The sequence below is a fragment of the Rattus norvegicus genome, chromosome 16, assembly GCF_021556685.1.
Source record: "Rattus norvegicus strain SHRSP/BbbUtx chromosome 16, alternate assembly SHRSP_T2T, whole genome shotgun sequence".
In the NCBI taxonomy this organism is placed as follows: domain Eukaryota; kingdom Metazoa; phylum Chordata; class Mammalia; order Rodentia; family Muridae; genus Rattus; species Rattus norvegicus.
Window position 1 is genome coordinate 27027501 of NC_141549.1, and position 16792 is coordinate 27044292.

Genomic DNA, 16792 nt, shown 5'->3' on the forward strand with positions numbered 1-16792 from the left:
GTGATGCAGACTATTTCAGGCAAGGGGTAGAACTGATTACAGAAAAAAAACTCAGCTCTTATTATTATATACTTTTTTCCTAGAGGCATCTTTTAGGGAAACTACTAAACTAGCACAGAGAGAGACAATTGGTGGGGTGGGGCTTCTGAATGATTTTAGCAAAGCCAGTCTCAGCAAGGGTGTAGGATGCTTGCACCTACCTTGATGCTGGTTTTCCAACTGTGTGGACCGAGTGACATAGTTGATGTAAAATTCAGCTGCTTTGTTCAAGTATTTATATAACAGATTGGCAGGCAAGCGAACATCATGGTTGTTGATTATTAGAGGAAGGACGTCGCAGACTGTTGGGAGGAGGAAATGGATCAGGTTGTCTGCACTAGAGTTCACACAGAAACTAACTCACTTTCCTGGTCACTGAACGAAGTGTCTAAAACGTACAGGGGGAAATCACTTGTGGCATACGGTTGAAATCAGCTGTATAAGCAGACATCAATGGAGGGAGGCAGGAAGGAGCATGCAATGCTCACGGATCTGACACCATGGTGAGAGATCTGCCACTGGCCTTCGAGGGGCCTCAAGTGTCCATGACTAGGCTTCATATGTACACATATGCTGTGCACATGCTATCAGAGGTTTGGCACGTTAAATAACATGCAATTAAGACTTGTTTAAAATGCTTTGCAGTTTGAGAAAATAAAATCAGGACTAAATTTTATGATACAAAGAGCTCTTTTGTTGTGTAAGTGACTTAACCCTGAAATGACAATTCCAGGTATTCCACTTATGCCAAAGAAATAATACAAGATACAACGTTTCTTACCAAACAGCTTTCTAAAGCAGTTAACAGGGGATTCTTGTTCTTCAATGGTCTCAGCTTCCAGCAGTGCCTCCCCAAGGCCAACCTGTTTCAGAATAAAAGTCATTTGAATGTGCACAGCGTCAGAATTACAGGAAAAGCAGTATTCTCTGATTTATCACAGATTTCCCAAGGAAACAAACAGTTTATAGCCCAGAAACATCCAAGTACACCGGTGACCCTGCCTGGGAGATCAAGTTCACCGACTCCCTGTCCATCTGGTCTCATTCTGCTCTGAACTAGCAGAGTTAAAGGGGTAACAAGATGTATAGAGATACTCCAGCACAACCCTGGAATGCAGTAGAAAACAGCCAGAGAGATTTTCTAAGAAACTGGAAACCAGCTTTACATTCTGTCGAGACGTGCAAGACTGACCGTGCGTACTCTTGGAGACTCCATTAGACAACCGCAGTTTACGAAGCACTGGACAGAAACGTCTTGGGTTTAAGACTGCCTTCCTCTCACAGGCACCCTAGCACAGCACAGGGGTCTCTTAGCACAATCCACCCAAACCTGCAGTTCATTCTCTTTGCAAGGCTGTACACATCTCCAAGATGAGAGTGAACCAGTGCAAAAGGTCACGTCATACAAAGTTAAAAGCCACTGCAGTGATCAAAGAATGCACGATCTGAGCTGTGTCCCCAAACTCATACCCACTGAGGACCTAAGAGCGTGTCTGTATATAGCCGTGTGTGGCTCACAATAGGGTCCGGCCTAGGAACTGCATTATCAGGCAATTCCATCAGAGTATAAAGCACAAACCAAGGTGGCTATGCCGTCACTGGACAGTATAATTTCACAGGACCACTGCCATGTACATAAACCATTATTGACCAAAACTGCATTATGGGTTGCATGGCTGCATAGCTCACCTTTGGCCAAAAGCATTGTCTATGTAGATAAAGTTAGCTAAAACAAGGCCAAAATGAAGTGACTGGCATCTAAAGAAATGTCAAGGAAAGACTGAGACACACAGAGGAAAGGACTAGGTAACAACAGAGCCAAGAACTGGAGTGAAACAGCTAATAACTGACACCACTGGAAGGAATATGTCCTGGAGCCTTTAGGGGGAATCCCAACACCTTCCTTTAGGATTGCAGCTTTCAGAATTGTGAGAAAATACCCCACTTCTGGTGTTCTGTAATGGCAGATGTAGAAAGCTAATCAAAGAAATAAGGAAAAAGTTAACTAGTCCAGGCAACAGAAAAATGACGTGGGAGGGAAAAGGTAACGACAGACTTTGAATAAAATGAATGACTGGTTTGAACCATGACGACCCATTGTTTACAGGAAGTTACTGAACAGTCCAACTCAGTTTCTCTTGGGGTATGTAACACAGACCCACCATTTTCCAAGGGCACTTACTACTCATCCCAGACTTAGTGAAGCCAGACTAGATGAGCCAACGGGGTTCGCAGTGAAGGAACACGTGAAACCGTATCTGTTAAAACCACAAACAATGACTCCTATTTATTTTATATTCATTTATTTATGGGTTTGGGGTGGTGAATGTGCCATCACGGCACTCAGGTAGAGATGAGAAGGCCACCTGCTGTAATCTGTCTCCTTCTTCCACCATGAGGGACCCAGGGATGGAATTCAGGCCACCAGGCTTGGCAGCAAGCATTTTTACCCCAAGCTCTGGCTCCCACTTAAACGCAAACACGTTGCCAAACCCATGGGAATAGGTGACTGTCTACTACTCAGATTGCCAGTGCACACACACTGTTGACATTTGGCGGACTACTCCTTAGGCTGCTAAGACTATGTGTGAGGGGCCATCTAGGAGAGGCAAAAGCTGGCAGGTGACTTTTCTGCAGACGGCCTACTGCTTTTGCATGGTCTGCAATGGGTAAATTCTGACTTGTGATGCCTTCAGAAATCTCACCTCAGGATTGATTCTTATTGCTGATATGCCTTCCCTGGTCTAATGATTCCTACTGGGTAGATTTTTCTGCAGATCAACACCGATATACTCTCTTGTAGCAATGCTAAGTAGACGAATTGATGATTTAATAATTCCTAATAATGATTCTATAGAATTCCTAAATTTATACTAGTAATGTTGAGCCCTCTATAGAAAAGGCTACAATGAGGGCTCTGTATTCCTTCACGTGTCATGGGCTAATTGCATTAGGATAGAAAGCAGGCATGGAACAGATTTATGATCAGGAAAAACATTCCCTCTGGGTTAACTGTGAAACCATTATCTGATAACTGGGGTTGTAAGCTGGAAATGAACAGTTTATTGCAAGGACAAAAAAAAATAAAATATTGACTGAATTTATCTATATAAAACCTCAATTCTAATGAGACACAGGCAGATGACTTGCCTCTGGACAAAACCACGCTAACTTAAGACATAAGAATTATTGTTTAGACTTTTTTTTTTTTTTCCTTTTCTTTTCTTTTTGGGGACCGAACCCAGGGCCTAGCGCTTGCCTAGCACTGAGCTAAATACCCAACCCCTGTTTTAGACTCTTAATAACCTGTAGAGTTAGTGGCAGATGTTTATTTAGATAACTAGTCTTATGCAAACACATGTAAACATCCCTGTTACTACTTTTGATTCAATTTGATTTGAATTTATATTTTAATTTGTGAACTTTTGAAAAAAAAAGATGCTTAGAACACCTTATCATCATGTATTCTAAAAAAGTACAAGAACTAGGAACGATGACAGCAAGAATGCAGAGCAGAGAGCAGAACAGAGAGCAGACAGGCTTCTTACCATGAGACAGGTTTCTTTCTTTTTTTTTTTTTAAGCAGACTGGATGTGGTATTTATTGCTGAACATGATTTGGTAAAGGTACAGGAAAGCACTGTGGAAGCCTTCAGGAATGCAGGGCTTTCCACTTGTCCAGGGAACCACGACTGGGGATTTATCTGACACCACAGTCATCAGGAAGGAGTAGCTTCTCAGAAACCAGGTCTCCAAGTTCATCTGCATTGAACTTGAAGCCCCACTGCTCTGAGATGTGGATCTTCTGGCAGCCAGGGAACTTGAACTTGACTCTGCAGCCTCAATCACATGTCCCTTATTCTGTTGTTTGGTGTGGGTGGACATGATGGCCTGGCCACTGTGCCCTGGACCTTCCCAAAGGCACCGTGCACACCTGTCTAGAGCCTGTCAGGCGCAGCACAGGACAGCATCTTGTTGATGCGGATGACAGGGGAAGGGTGGAGCCTCACCCGGATATAAAAGCCATCCTTGCCACAACTCTTTACCACGTGTTTGTTGGCACAAATACTGGCAGCCTCTGTGCTCAGAAGAGAGCTGTTCATATTCATCTGACACCACGTGGCCACAAAGTGGGAATTCATCACCTTTCGCCTTCTTCTGTCCCAAGTCAAAGACGCGGATCTCAGAATCAGGGACACTCCAGTAGAAATGAGATTTCGGGTATGCCTTGTTCTTACAATACTAGTAACACCTTGTAAGTGGGGTGGCAGAGGCAAAAAAAAAGATTTTTTTTTCCCTTAACAACAGCTTTTTTTTTTTTTCCTGACAAGAACAGGATTTTTTCTTACTCAATAAAAAGGTAGAAGTTTTTCTTTCTCTGAGCAATGAAGGTTGGAGCTTATTTTTCATCTAAAATGAGTAAGTTCTTTCCACACTGGTGCTTACTCAATGAAACCGGCTTGTGGGGGCTTTTGCTCCACCCATCGTGTGTGTGTGTGTGTATGTGTGTGTGTGTGTGTGTGTGTGTGTGTGTACATATGTATGTAAATAAGTAAGTATAGGTTTATGTATGTAAGTATGCATGGATATTTGTGGAGTATATGAGTCAGATGGTTGGGCCCAACAAAAAAATGTGATTGTGTCTATGTAAGTGTATAAATGTGTGTGTTTCTGTGCAATAGCTTATGTAAAAGTCTTTCTTTCTGTGAGCCTGACTTTCTTTTCCCTCTCACCTGGTCAGCAAGAGGGGAGGCTTCTGGGCAAAGGAAGGAGCCTTAGCTCTACTGGATTCCCTGCTGCTACACAGCACGTTAATGGTCGGGAATTGTAAAGTAAATAATGAGAGAAAGTTATTCTTTAGCAAAGCACGCAACAGTAAGAAAGAGTTGAGTTTTTGGCACAGAACAACAAGAGTTTAGTTTTCAGCTTAATGAAGCACAGAACATAAGAAGGAGTCAAGTTTCCTCCAAGGCCAGAGAGCATCAGCCCTAAGGCCGGGCAAGCCCGTGGCAGCTGTGCCTTCTAGAAACGTGTCATGAGCAGAGGAAATGACGGAGAGAACAAGAAAGACCACGCCTACCCCGTGCTGCACCACCGTCTCAGGGAAACGCCTCAGCAGCAGCAGCAGCATCTCCGATCGCTCCAGCGTGTTGAAGCACTGCTCAGTCACCTTCAGTAGCATTTCACACTGGACCCGACCCGGAAGGGTTTCAAATAAACCTGTCAACAGTTTCACCTGTTAAGGCTTTTTTTTTTTTTTTTTTTAAAACAAAGAAAATAGGCATGTTTCCATTCATAAAATACTCAGTATTCGCCTGCAAATTGGCAGACTTCTGACATCCAGAGTGTTTGGCACTGACTATTTGCTAAATAATCATGAAACACGGAGGCCTGATATCCACAGGGCAGGATTCATCCCCGCAGAGCTAACTACACTAAGATAGAGGCACGGACTTGCTTAAGTTTAAATGGCCAATACCATCTGCTTGCTAATTATCTAGAATTGGGAGTCTTTGACAGGCCAAAGCAATCAACACAGAAATGTGATGTTTTCCTCCTCTCTTGCGGAATCTATCTGGCATATCTGTGATGGTCTGTATGTTTGGCACAGACAGTGGCACTATTAGGAGGTGTACCTTGTTGGAGTAGGTGTGACACTGTGGGTGTGGGCTTTAATAGCCTAGTCCTAGCTGCCTGGAAGTCAGTATTCTGCTAGCAGCCTTCAGACGAACATGTAGAACTCTTACCTCCTGCACCGTGCCTGCCTGGATATTGCCCTGCTCCCATCTTGTTGATACTGGACTGAACCTCTGAACCTGTAAGCCAGCCCCAATTAAATGTTGTCCTTATAAGAGCTGCCTTGGTCATGGTGCCTGTTCAGAGCAGTAAAACCCTAACTAAGACATTATCTATAGATGTTTTCTGGTTATTGTAAAATATGTTCAAAATACACTCAATCTTCTGATCTCATTGACAGACTACCATCATACCAGGACACTCAAAGTGTTCTGAGTAAATGCTGGAAATACCAACTAACATCACTGTGGACTTTCATTGCCTAGAATAAAAAATAATGTGGGTCTCACTATGACAGGTGTGACTGAGATGTCTGTGACAGATATGACATTCCTAGAAGTGGTCATTTATAACCTATTAGACTGTAACTGTACTCACTTCTTAAAAACTGGGTTTGCTTATCTTGCGAATCATTCCTCAACGCTGATGTTATGATACTGATTTCTCTCCACACCACCGGCTGGTCTGGGAAATTCACAAACCTGTTTTTCAAAAATAATGTATTAGTTTAAAGAATTGAGAATCCCCATAAAAGTCTTGAGATGTTTTGTGGGTGTTTTTGAGGCTGGAGGTGTAGCGCACTGGTTTGACTGCATGATTGTTCATCAAGTACAAAGCCCTGGGTTCCATCCCTGTACCCCACCTGTACTCTACATCTGTACAGAACAGATGTGGTTGTGAATGCCTGTAGTCACAGTGTGTGCGACACAAAGGCAAGAAGGTCAGAAGTTCAAGGTCATCCTCAGATACTTTAATGAATCTGAACGTAATCTGGGAACGCAAGACCTGGTCTCAGAAAGAGAGAGTAAACAAAAGCAAGCCAAGAAGCATCATTCATTCACTGTTTACACACACACTGTGACCAATCAGCCCCAGCTCCTGTTGTCATGCCTTCCCCACCAGGATGGACTGTATCCTTAAACCGTGAACCAGGATATACCCTTTCTGTCACAGCAACAGAAAAAGCAATACTTTATTAAAACCACAAAAACCACAACCAAAACCCCAGAAAGGCAAACCACGGGCCACAAATAACCAAAGAGAACAGTTGCGGCGGCACTCAACACTATTGGTAATATGAGGGGCACAAACTTAAGAAATAATATAGTAAGATATCATTTTCCCCATGATACAGGTCTGGTGTGTTGGTATAGCCTATGTCCCAGCTACGAAGGAGGCTAAGGCAAGAGGAGCATGTGAGTCTGAGTTCAAAACCACCTGCCCAATAAAGTGAGATTCCTCTATCTCTGTCTCACCAGAAGAAAAGGAAAGGGGGGATGGTGGTGGTGGTGGAGATAAACATACACAGGTTGGCAAAAATGTGGAAAACTGGGGTGTATGTGTGTGTGTATGAATAGAGAGAGATACATATAATTTGTGGAAACAGATATTCAGGCTCTCCTTTTAAAGATTAGTTTGATAGATGCTGAAATATATATCCCTTAGCTACAAAAGACAAACATCAAAATACAAGTGCAGAATTACTCAGTGGCATCCAAACATAATTTAAAATAATTGGAAATTAAATATGCACCCAGAAGGGAGAGGCTAAAAAATGCTACAGGGATGGGCATGAAGAATGTCATCCGTCTCTATAAACTAGATGCCCAGAGGGATCCACAACAGTGGGTTATGAAAGTAAGCTTCAGGGTGAGAGCAAAATGGCCTCACGTTTGTAAGCTCCCCAGCGTCTGTGTGTTTGCATATAGATGTACGGATACACACAAAACTGAGTCTGGTTTAGAAGGGATTTCACATGTCATCTTATCAATTGCTATCTGAATGTCTGTGATGAACCTGTGATTCTTAAATAAATTACTGGCTACGAATTTTGGGGATTAAAATACAACAATAAAAACTCGCCTCTACAGAAGGCGTGTTGGCAATTAAGGCCTGAATTCTGGGTGCTAGGGAAGTGGATGATCTTGCAGAGACCAACTACTTTCAATTGTTAATATCTGAAGAGGGCCCCTTCAGATATCAACAATAGCTCCCAGAACGATCCCAGGTAACTCACATGTCATACAGCAACCTCCCTGCGGTGGCAGTCCTCTCTGCATTCCGTTCGATGGTGTACATCTCATACTGAAACAAGGCAGACAGGGTCAACGGCTTCCACCGTGAGGGACCTGCTCCAGCCAACCCGCAGCACTGCCCAGAAGCTGGCCTTCACCCAGGACATCCCCAAGTGAAACGAAAGCTTGAGCACAAAGTATCTCCTTGTGGCCCGGAATTCAGGACTGGGACTCTGGGTTCACTCCATCAGCAGGGCTTCTGGGATCAAGTCGGGGTAGTAACGTCCCAAAAGAAGCAGGAACTGAACAGATGGCTGCCAACATGATCAATGAATGAGTGCCCTGGGCCCTAGTGGCGAAGATGCACCGTGCACAATCAACCAGACCCGAATCTAGTGTGTGGTCTCCGCCTTGGCAGGCGCTGGGGAGAGGGCTGGTCAACTGTCCTGTGGAGCAGGGTAGGAGCAAAGTGGGGAGGGGTCAGCGGCCGCGCAAAGCGCCCAGGGCCACCCGGCTCTGCCAAGCGCTCTCTTCAGCGCGTTGGGGGGGACGAGCCCGGTCTGACTCACCTGGATGTTGAAGTCGGCCGGGTAGAGGCTGCGGGCTGTGATCAGCCACGCCTTGGCTGCCCACAGGTCCTGGGGCACTAGCTCCCGGGCTCGTTGCACCAGAAACTCACAGTCGCCCTGGGCCGACATGGCCCCGACTTCCAGCCCTTCCGGTGGGTACTCTGAGCACCACCAACCCTGGCGCGGCCACTGCGCATGCCCAGAGACCAGCCAATCACAAGCTGCAGCGGCTCTAGAGAGTCCTCTGGAAACTCCGGAAGACTGGATTTCCATCTCTCGGATTGTCATCACTTGGCTAGCAGCGCGCCGCTGACCTCCCGGGAGTAAGCGCCGGATCCTGCAATCTTGTGCTCCAGGTTCTTGCGTTCTCCTTGGACTCCAAGCTGGGTTCGAAAGGTGCGGGAAACGCGCAGATGTCCGGCGGTGGTTCCTGAGTGTAAATAACCTGGCTGTAAACAAACCTGGTGACCCGGGCCGGAGTGTAGTTAGAAAGTGCCGCGGAGTGGTCCTGGACTGCAGAGACGACCCCACCTCGCATACAGAAAGACCCTGGATCGCCTGTTGCTTTTGCTCTTTGCGCCCCCGCCCCAGGCACTGTTTCATCTGAATCTATTAATTTTCTCCAGTACGGAAAAATTAGCATTTAGTAGACGCTCAGTTGAATGTCCGAACTACCTGTTCTGAAAGTGTTAAAAACTTTGATCATTTGACCAGTGGAAAAATAGCTGCAGTATAAATCGGCCTCAAAATTCTAGCTTTGTTTCGCATTTGAACAACAACAACAAAATAGTCTCCCTGTTCTGTTGACAAGGCAATATTCATTTGTTGAATTGGAATCATTTGTTGAACTGGAAGAGTGTCCGGAAAGTGAATTGTCAGCTTTAGTTTTCAATCTAAGTGCATATAAGTATAATATATAATTTTATATAAAATATAATATAAATTAATATTAAGTTATATATATATATACATACATATATATATATTTCCTATCAACTGTAGCCATCACTTGCCACTTAAAACCAGGACATAAAGAAAAAAAATAAAAATAAATAAATAAAAAACCAGGACATAAAGAATTCAGAGTTGATTTTCTTTTCTTACTTTTCTTTTGAGACATTCCTTCACAGACCAAGCTGGCCTTAATCTTGGCAAGTATGTGAGGATGATCTTGAACTCCTGATCCCTGACTTCCATCTCCAAAGTGCTAGAATTAAGGACATGTGCCTGTCCTGATTAAAATTTTTAACAAAGAAATTAGGAATTTACTTATTTAAGTGAAAAATACAGATATTAAAAGTATGAATGTATACTTTAAAACAGTGAACTGCAGTTCTTGGATGAAGCTTTGCTTATGTCAAAGATTATGCAAACAGCTTAACCTTGGGTGGTTAGAATGTTGCTATTGTGAAGAGAAGAGACATAGGCTGCCAACCAAGATTATTTGGGGCATCGACATCACCTCTGGTTTCTGACCTAACTTTCTTCTATCAGATAAGCTTTGTAGGAGGGATCTTTCAGCCTGGCAGACTTGAGGTTCCACTAACCTTAAAGCTAAGAATGAAGTAACAGCTAGACTTATGGAAGAGGTTTCCAAGCCTTTCTCTAACCCAGCTACCTGGTGCCTACACAATGTAGCTGGTAAACGTACTGATCTGTTGCTCTCTTTCCTTCTGTGATTCTGGAAGCTCAGGTGGTTCCTCTACAATGAACGTGTCAATCAGAGCAAGGCAAATCCACGTCCCTGGTCAAAAACACCTCACTCATATCAAGCTTTGAATGAACTTTCCTTTAATTTCCTTTTTTGTCTTATCAATGTTATTTATAGAAATATAAAATATTACAGGTTTGCTAATGAATAATTTATAAACAAATAGTAAAAATTTGTGATGAATTAGTGTGGGGATTCAAAAAGTGCAGAGACAGAGGGATGTTGTTTTAGGTATAACACCAAAAATGTCAAAATCAAGCTTGGTTATCCTGCATTTTTTAAGAAAGTCTGAAAAATTTAGCTGAGTATAGTGGCTCAAACCTTTTATTCCAGCACTTGGGAACAGAGGCAGGTGAATATCTGTGACTACAAGGCCACCATGGTTTATGTAAGCAGCCAGGCCAGCCAAGGCAAAGACCAAAATGAAAAATAAAAAAAGGGAAGAGGAAATTCTGAAAATTTATGCAGTGGTTTGAATGAGAATGGCCCCCACAGGCTCATAGATTTGAATCCTTGGTCACAAGGGAATGGAACTATTTGAAAAAATTAGGAGGTGTGGCCTTACTGGAGGAAGTGTGTCATTGGCTGGAGTCTCACTGTTCCTGATGCCTGCAGGTCAGGATGCAGAACTTTCAGTTAGTTCTGTTTCTATGCTGCCATGATGACAATGGACTAAACCTCTGAAACTGTAAGCCAGCCCTAATTAAAATGTTTCCTTTATAAGTATTGGCCAAGGTCATGGTGTCTCTCACAGCAATAGAACACTAAGACAGAAATTGGTGCCAGGAGTCCATTGCTGTGATAGGCTGGACCATACTGCGTATTGGTGGAATATGTGGACTTTGGACTAGAAAAGCAATTGAACACTTTAACTGGGTTTCAATAGGGCATACTACTAGGAGCATAGAACACAGTAGTGCTGAGAGATGCAGATTATAATAGGTGAGCTCAAGGGGTTTCAGAGAATAAGAAGGTTAGTAAGTAGACTACAGACAGTTGTTGGTGAAGAATGTAGCTGCTTTCTGCCCTTGTCTGAAAAAAAAAATCTATCTGAGGCTAAGTTGGAGAGTTTTAGATTAGTGGTGTTGGCAGAGGAGATTTCAAGACAACTCTGTTGTGCGGTTATTAGCAGTTACTCTTAAGCAGATCCATAATAAAAAAGAGCAAGCTGATCAAGAAATAATATTAAATGTACAGTTTGAGGAGAAAAGGAGCATCAGAAAGTATAATGGAGCTAAGTCCAGTGCTCAAGGAGACAAAAAGTTTGAAGATAAAAGCCTAATGCTAAGTGGAATAAAGGGAGTGGTGACCTCAAGGCAAGATTTTACCCAGCTAAGCTTCCAATTTGTAAAAGGAGTTAAAGAAAAACTCAAGCAGTAAAGTAAATATCGAAACCATAAAGCTGGTGAAAATGTATCTGAACAAGGAGGTCAAGTTTCAGCCCTGACAAGTTGAAGGCCCTGCAAGGTTTGGCAACATGGTTTTGGCTTTAGAGTCCAGTATGCAAGAAAGGGGTTTGTGAAATATCCTTCTGTGGAAAGGAAAGCCACTGAGGCTAGGCATGTGTCAGGGGTATCCCTCACCATTGTGAGAAGATGTATAACTGAAGTCTAGACTTCATCGGAAACAAGATGTTGGAGATGCCAGAGTAATGGGATGCCTGTCAAGGAGAAAGGCTAACGGAAACAGCCCAAAAGAGAGAATTAGTGGCAGTCAACAAAGCTGAAGGGAGTTGGAGATCTGAAGATCACTTTGCCATCAGATATGGAGATGCAGAATTTGTTTGTCCTGGTGGTTTTCTGTCTTGCTTTGGTCCAGTATTTCCTTACTATGCTCCTTTTCCTCCCTTTGCAATATCAATGTATATTGTGTGCAGTTGAATGTTAGAAGTGCATGATCTGCTCTTTGATTTTGATCTTGCAGAGGTAACAGGTAAGAGATTGCCTTGAGTTTCAGAAGAGACTTTGGACTGTGGACTTTTAAGCAGTTTTGAGACTGTGATAGACTATGGGGACATTTGAACTAAGCACAGTTTGCATTATAATATGGCTACAATCCTGTGTGACCAGGGAGTGTAGTGTGGTGGTTTTAAAGAGAATGGCCCCCATAGGCTCATAGGTTTGAATCCTTGGTCACCGGGGAATGGCACTGTTTGAAAGGATTAGGAGATACAGTTTTGTTGGAGAAAGTGTGTCACTGAGAGTGGGCTTTGAGGTTTCAAAAAGGTAATTCTAAGGGACAAACGTCTCTTCCTGTGGATCAGATGTAGAATTCTCAGTTATTTGTCTAGAACCCTGACTGCCTTTATGCCTCCATGCTCCCTACCATGAAGTTAATAGATTGATAAACTTCTGAAACTGTAAACCAGCCCCAATTAAATTCAGACCTTCATAAGGTTTGCTGTGGTCATGCTGTTTCCTCACAGCAGGAGAACACTGGCTAATACAATGCATAAACCCTTCCGCTTTACTTGGATTTTTTTGAGACTTGATTTAGTTTCATTAGCGGCCTTATGCATAGCTGAACTGATGTTAGCTATGGTTCACATGCTCACTCTGTGATGTGTTGAGTCCATTGGGGGTATCATGTTCCTGGAAACATCCTAAGATTGTTGCTTATTTTCTCCAATAATGCCAAGAACAACTACAATTATGTATGTGATGGCTTTCCAGGCGATGGAGAACTTGGGACTTTGCAGAATATGCTAAAGAACATTAAATGTATTTGCTTATTTATAGGCAGAATATTGTGTAGGGCATGGTTCTGATATCGGTCAGGAATCTGCATGTGAACACGGAAATCCTGTTCCCCAATTGTTTCTTTTTAAAGGGAAGGCCCACTTTTAATCTGGATTTATTTTTCCCCCCGGAGCTGAGGACCGAACCCAGGGCCTTGTGCTTGCTAGGCAAGTGCTCTACCACTGAGCTAAATCCCCAAACCCCCCCCCCCCATTGGTTCTTGATCGATCAATAAAGATGCTATTGGCCAATGGGGTGGGCAGAGTAGGTGGGGCTTCCAGTTTTCCCACAGGCAGGCTAGGAGGCTCAGGGAGGAGAGAGAGATTTGAGGGAAAAAAAGCCATCAGCCATGTGAGATCTCAGGTACGATGGGCCTCAGCTGCTTCTCTGACTGGACCTGGGGTAGGCAGCAGGCAGGGGATTAGAGACCAACTGAGTTGAGGGCAGATTTAGGATGCTGAGCTGGGAGTGAAAAGAAGGGTGTGATAGCCGAGGAAGGCATAAAAGAGCCTGGGCATTGAGATAAAGCATATCAAAAATAAGCTAGAGTGTGTGTGTGTGTGTGTGTGTGTGTGTGTGTGTGTGTGTGTGTTTGTGTGTCTTCATCCATTATCCATGGATCGAAGGGAACCTGGGTGGGGTTGGTAGTGTGGTCCACCCAGAGCTTAAAATCGGGGTAGTAAAAACTGCAAGCTACAGTACTGATTTTATTTTTAAAGCTTATTTACACGTGTATTTTCCCACCAATCTCCAAGCCTTAGACAATTGAACTTAAACAGATCAGGATAATTTTTTTGTCTTAAAAAAGTGTGTGTTATAGAAGCAAATTTATAGCTTAAGCATTTTCTCATTATTTGATTTAATATATGAAGTGTTATATAAGTTTTTCAAATGGCAAAAATATCTGATTCAGTCACAAAACTTTCCGATTTTCCTCTTAAGACAACAACACAACAACAACGAACCCCCAAAGAAACAAGAAAACACTATCAGCACTTGGAAGGCTGAAGCAGGAAGATTAGGAGTTCAAGGTCATCCTCACATACTTAGAAAGTCTGAGGCCAGCCTGTGTGGGGCCTGTGTGTCTATGTGGACCATTCCACTAGACAGAAGAAATGGTAAGGTTGAAACAGGTTTGAAACCTTACTTAATCTCAGAATTGAGAATGGTGGGCATAGAACCAGCTTCCTGCTAAGCTCTACCTGTCCCAGAACAGGTAACCACAACACCCAGTGAGAGTACCATGACAACTGGTCAAGTAACATAAAAACCAGGAGTACTCTGTACTAATGAGGCATCTGGATAGGCCCCAAGTGTTGAGCAAATGAGCTTCCCTTCTCGGGCATTCCTTCCTGAAAAGGGTATTTAATCCTTGGTTTACCCTGAGTGAGATGTACACATTCACATCTGCCATCAAATAAAATAGTTTAGACAAGCAAGGACTGTGTCCTTCATCAAAGATCTACATAAGGAGAGACCTTCATTGTAAAGAGCCTCACTTAATCTCCTGGAGAAGGCATTCTCCCTTTCAGGCTCTCCATACTCTTGGCACCCTGTTCTCAACTCCCCTTGGTCCCCAGTGGTATCTATGTGCACAGGAGACTGATAACCACAGCACATATCCCAGATTTTGCTACTTCTTGGTCCCGTTCTAGGAAAGGACCTCTATCCTTCTGCCTCCCCTGAAAGCAGTACTCCAGCACCTCAACAGGGAGGCAGATATGCTGCCCGAGAAGCCTGGGCTCATTAAGACCCTATCTCAAAATGAACAAACAGGGATGGAGATATTGCCCAGTGGTAAGAACACTGCCTGCCTAGCAAAATGAGAATTAAAAACACCCCTCACACAGTAACCCAAATCCTTAGGTGGGTAGTGTTCTATGGAATCATGGTTACATTTTAAATGAAGGGACTAAATAAGGAAAATGTGGATGCTTTTGAGATTTAATTAGGTAAGGTGACCTCCGACTTTTTGCCAGAATATATGAAAACACTTGTTGCATTCATGAACCCCCTTGTGAATCTGGGCGCATTATTCCTGGTCTTCTCTACAGCCTTTAAACTATGACGTGTCTGGCCAAGTATCCCGCTGTAAATTCCTGGAATTCACTTCAGAGACTCATGTTTGGCTCCATGTTGCTTTTCTCTTCATCTCATGGTCCTCAAACCTTCCCTGCCCTTGTCTTTCTTTGGTGTTTTTTGATAAATTTTCTGGCTTTTCTCCTGCTAATTTTACCTTCAGATATATCTGTTTTTTTCTCCCCATTCTCTAGGAGACGCCCATGGGTAAGAATATATTTTTCAGACTTTGAATTGGTCTGCTTGCATCCACCTCCTGTATGTACCTTGTGCATGTGTGTGTGTAGAGGCCAAAGGTCAATTTCAAGTGTCTTTCTCATCTATTCTCCACCTTACTTTTTCAGACATGATCTCTCATTGGACCTGCAGCTTGTAGATTTGGGTACATAGCAGGTATATATCTGTGACCACCCCACCCCTAGCATGCTGGTTACAGACACATGCTATTGCACCTTTATATATGTGCTGGGGACCCAAACTTGGGTCCAAATGCTTGTGGAGTAAGCACTTAATGAATGAGCCATTTCCCCAATCCTTTTATATAACTGTAGGTATGAGTACTAGTATGAGAGAGAGAGGGAAAGAGGGAGGGAGGGGAGAAGAAGAAGAAGGAGAAGGAGAAGGAGAAGGAGAAGGAAGGAGAAGGAGAAGAAGAAGAAGGAGAAGAAGAAAGAGGAGAAGAAGAAGAGAAATATATATATATAATTTTTGGAGAATAAATAGTTTCTCCTAAGAATGGACTTTGGCTTATCTCAAGATAAAAGGGCAGTTAAAAAAAACAAAATAAACCAAACCAAAAAACTAGAACAGTCACATTATTACTTATGTACCTAAAATTACATGTACTACCCCTGAAGTGTGTGTGTGTGTGTGTGTGTGTGTGTGTGTGTGTGTGTGTGTGTGTGTGTGTAGTTTAAGTGAAGTCATCTCACCTGAGAAGATAATAAAGCCCAATTCTAGGCATGAGAAATCTCCTTCATGTTATTGGTTAAGGGGAGTCTAAGAGACCCCCAAACAATATAGGCTATCACTGTTGCTCTTGGTTACCTCCTGGAGGTTCAAGGTAGGTCCCTATTGCTGAAGACACTATGCATGTCAGACATAGGACCCAGAGGACCTGAGCTGGCTCTGACCTGAAATCTTCCTTCTGTGGACTGGTTTTCATAGTACAGGAAGGTACAATACAAACTTTCAAGGTAAGGAAACAACTGAGAGTCCTACCCAAGTGTGACATCTATGAACCACAATAGTGACCAGCATGGCATGATAATCCTAATGGTACGAGTGGTACTCATATCTTAGTACATGCCAAGAGCTGTGTGATTGGACTTAATTATTTCAATGAGAGGAAAATTATGCCTGGTACTGGAAACAGCCAACTGCTCAGGGCTAGTGAGGTCAAGCATCTTGGAGAAGAACCTACTACTACCACTTTCCTAAGACACCATAATTCTTAGCTACATTTTAAATGTTTATCCTTATGCCCACAGATATGTGTAGCTTTCCCTCCTCATCAAAGAAACTTCTTTTTGCAACAGATGGAGGTCATTACACATTATCACAACTGATCAAAATGCAGAGGAGGGGGGTGCCCAGCCACAATTAATATATCTGCAACATATCCTGCACCTAGAGCTCAGGAAGCATGGAAGAGGGGGGAGGAAGATTGCAAGAGCCAAGGAATGGGGAAATCTGCTGTGAGATTGTTTCCTAGAAACAAGAAGCTTCCCCTATGACATGCCTAGACAAGACCCAAACAGGTACAACCCTAATGGACATGCTAACATGGAATGGTTCACCTCCCTCAACAGAGAACTACAAGCAACTAGGGAACGATAGAAAGGGA

General features: G+C 43.2%; 1 protein-coding gene and 1 pseudogene across 13 annotated transcripts in view; both read right to left on the reverse strand.

The window, feature by feature from the left end:
- Nucleotides 1–16792, reverse strand: part of Ints10 (integrator complex subunit 10) — a 53999-nt gene that overhangs the window by 23399 nt on the left and 13808 nt on the right. For 11 of the 13 annotated variants that reach the window (XR_015639363.1, XR_015639364.1, XR_015639365.1 and 8 more), the window contains exons 1-6: nt 8419–8581; nt 7852–7919; nt 6213–6316; nt 5119–5258; nt 821–902; nt 201–341 (exon numbers count right to left, since the gene is read on the reverse strand). Coding sequence is in view for 9 of the 13 variants with exons in the window: in XM_087587799.1 (XP_087443925.1) it covers nt 201–341; nt 821–902; nt 5119–5258; nt 6213–6316; nt 7852–7919; nt 8419–8547 (664 nt within the window). In the remaining 4 variants the exon portion in view is untranslated. 13 annotated transcript variants of the gene reach the window in all.
- Rpl10-ps7 (ribosomal protein L10, pseudogene 7) lies at nt 3595–5021 on the reverse strand (annotated as a pseudogene).